Source organism: Rhincodon typus, unplaced genomic scaffold (assembly GCF_021869965.1).
Source record: "Rhincodon typus isolate 14 unplaced genomic scaffold, sRhiTyp1.1 hic_rhity00015799, whole genome shotgun sequence".
NCBI lineage: Eukaryota > Metazoa > Chordata > Chondrichthyes > Orectolobiformes > Rhincodontidae > Rhincodon > Rhincodon typus.
In genome coordinates this window covers 1,899-3,230 of record NW_025981437.1, presented here as the reverse complement: position 1 = coordinate 3,230, position 1,332 = coordinate 1,899, and the positions used below count along the sequence as shown (strand labels likewise).

General features: G+C 53.4%; 1 protein-coding gene across 1 annotated transcript in view; it reads left to right on the top strand.

Annotated features, from left to right (window-relative positions):
* LOC125482721 (potassium-transporting ATPase alpha chain 1-like) overlaps positions 1-1,332 on the top strand; it is a gene marked incomplete at its 3' end in the record, with an annotated part of 4,920 nt that overhangs the window by 1,788 nt on the left and 1,800 nt on the right. The window contains exons 3-4 of the mRNA XM_048594850.1: positions 252-388; positions 835-985. Of these exons, the coding sequence (XP_048450807.1) occupies positions 252-388; positions 835-985 (288 nt within the window). The remainder of the gene's footprint in view (positions 1-251; positions 389-834; positions 986-1,332) is intronic.

The window sequence follows — 1,332 nt, the reverse complement described above, 5'->3', positions numbered from 1 at the left end:
TATACAGAATAACAGATACCCCGGGAGGGAGTTACAGAGTGGAATCTGATCGAGGGGGTTCGGGGTGGTTTATATACAGAATAACAGATACCCCGGGAGGGAGTTACAGACTGGAATCTAATGGAGGGGTTCGGGGTGGTTTATATACAGAATAACAGATACCCCCTGGGAGGGAGTTACAGACTGGAACCTAATAGAGGGCTTCGGGGTGGGTTATACATGTAGTAACCAAGCTGTGTGTGTGTGTCCAGGTGATAATGGTGACTGGTGACCATCCGATCACTGCCAAAGCGATTGCTGGCAGTGTTGGCATCATCTCTGAGGGCAGTGAGACCGTGGAGGACATTGCAGCTCGCAAGAGAGTTCCTGTCGAACAAGTGGACAGACGGTAAATTGTCCCAGAGCTTATTCGCACACCATTACCCTCACTCACCCATTTCCTTACAGAGACACACAGACTCCCAGCTAACGATACTCACTTACACACAGGTCCACCCGCATTAGACACAACCAAACCCCAGGTACACACTCCTCTCAGGGTGCACTATCATGCACATTACACTGCATCGAAAACTTGATGGTCTGCATGGCCTCCTCCTGTTCCTGTGTAACAGGCTGGAGGAGGGTGGCTGAATGGCCTCCTGTGTAACAGGCTGGAGGAGCGGGGGCTCCTGTTCCTGTGTGACTGGCTGGAGGAGCGGGGGCTCCTGTTCCTGTGTGACAGGCTGGCAGAGAGGGGCAGAGTGGCCCCCTCGTGTTGCTATTGGATGGGTGTGGGGTGGTGTAGGCCAGTGCAGGCTCTGACAGTGCCCACGTTGTCCGTCCCATATCCAGAGAGGCCCGTGCAGCGGTCATCAATGGGGGCCAACTGAAGGACATGACATCGGACGAGCTGGTGGACTTGCTGCGTACTCACCCAGAGATGGTGTTTGCCCGAACTTCACCCCAGCAGAAGCTGATCATCGTGGAGAGCTGCCAGAAGTTGGTGAGTCTCAGCTGGGGGCTGCGAGATATTTGACCTGGGTGGGCATCACAACTGAGTCTGAATCGACACTGCTGCACGGAGTCATAGAGCTGTACAGCACGGAAACAGACCCTTCGGCCCATCCCGTCCATGCCGACCAAATATCCTAAATTAATCTAGTCCCATTTGCCAGCATTTGGCCCGTATCCCTCTAAACCCTTCCTATCCATGTCCCCATCCAGATGCCTTTTAAATGTTGTAATTGTACCAGCCCCCACCACTTCCTCTGGCAGCTCATTCCATACACGCACCACCCTCTGTGTGAAAAAGTTACCCCTCAGGTCCCTTTTAAATCTTTCCCCTCTCAC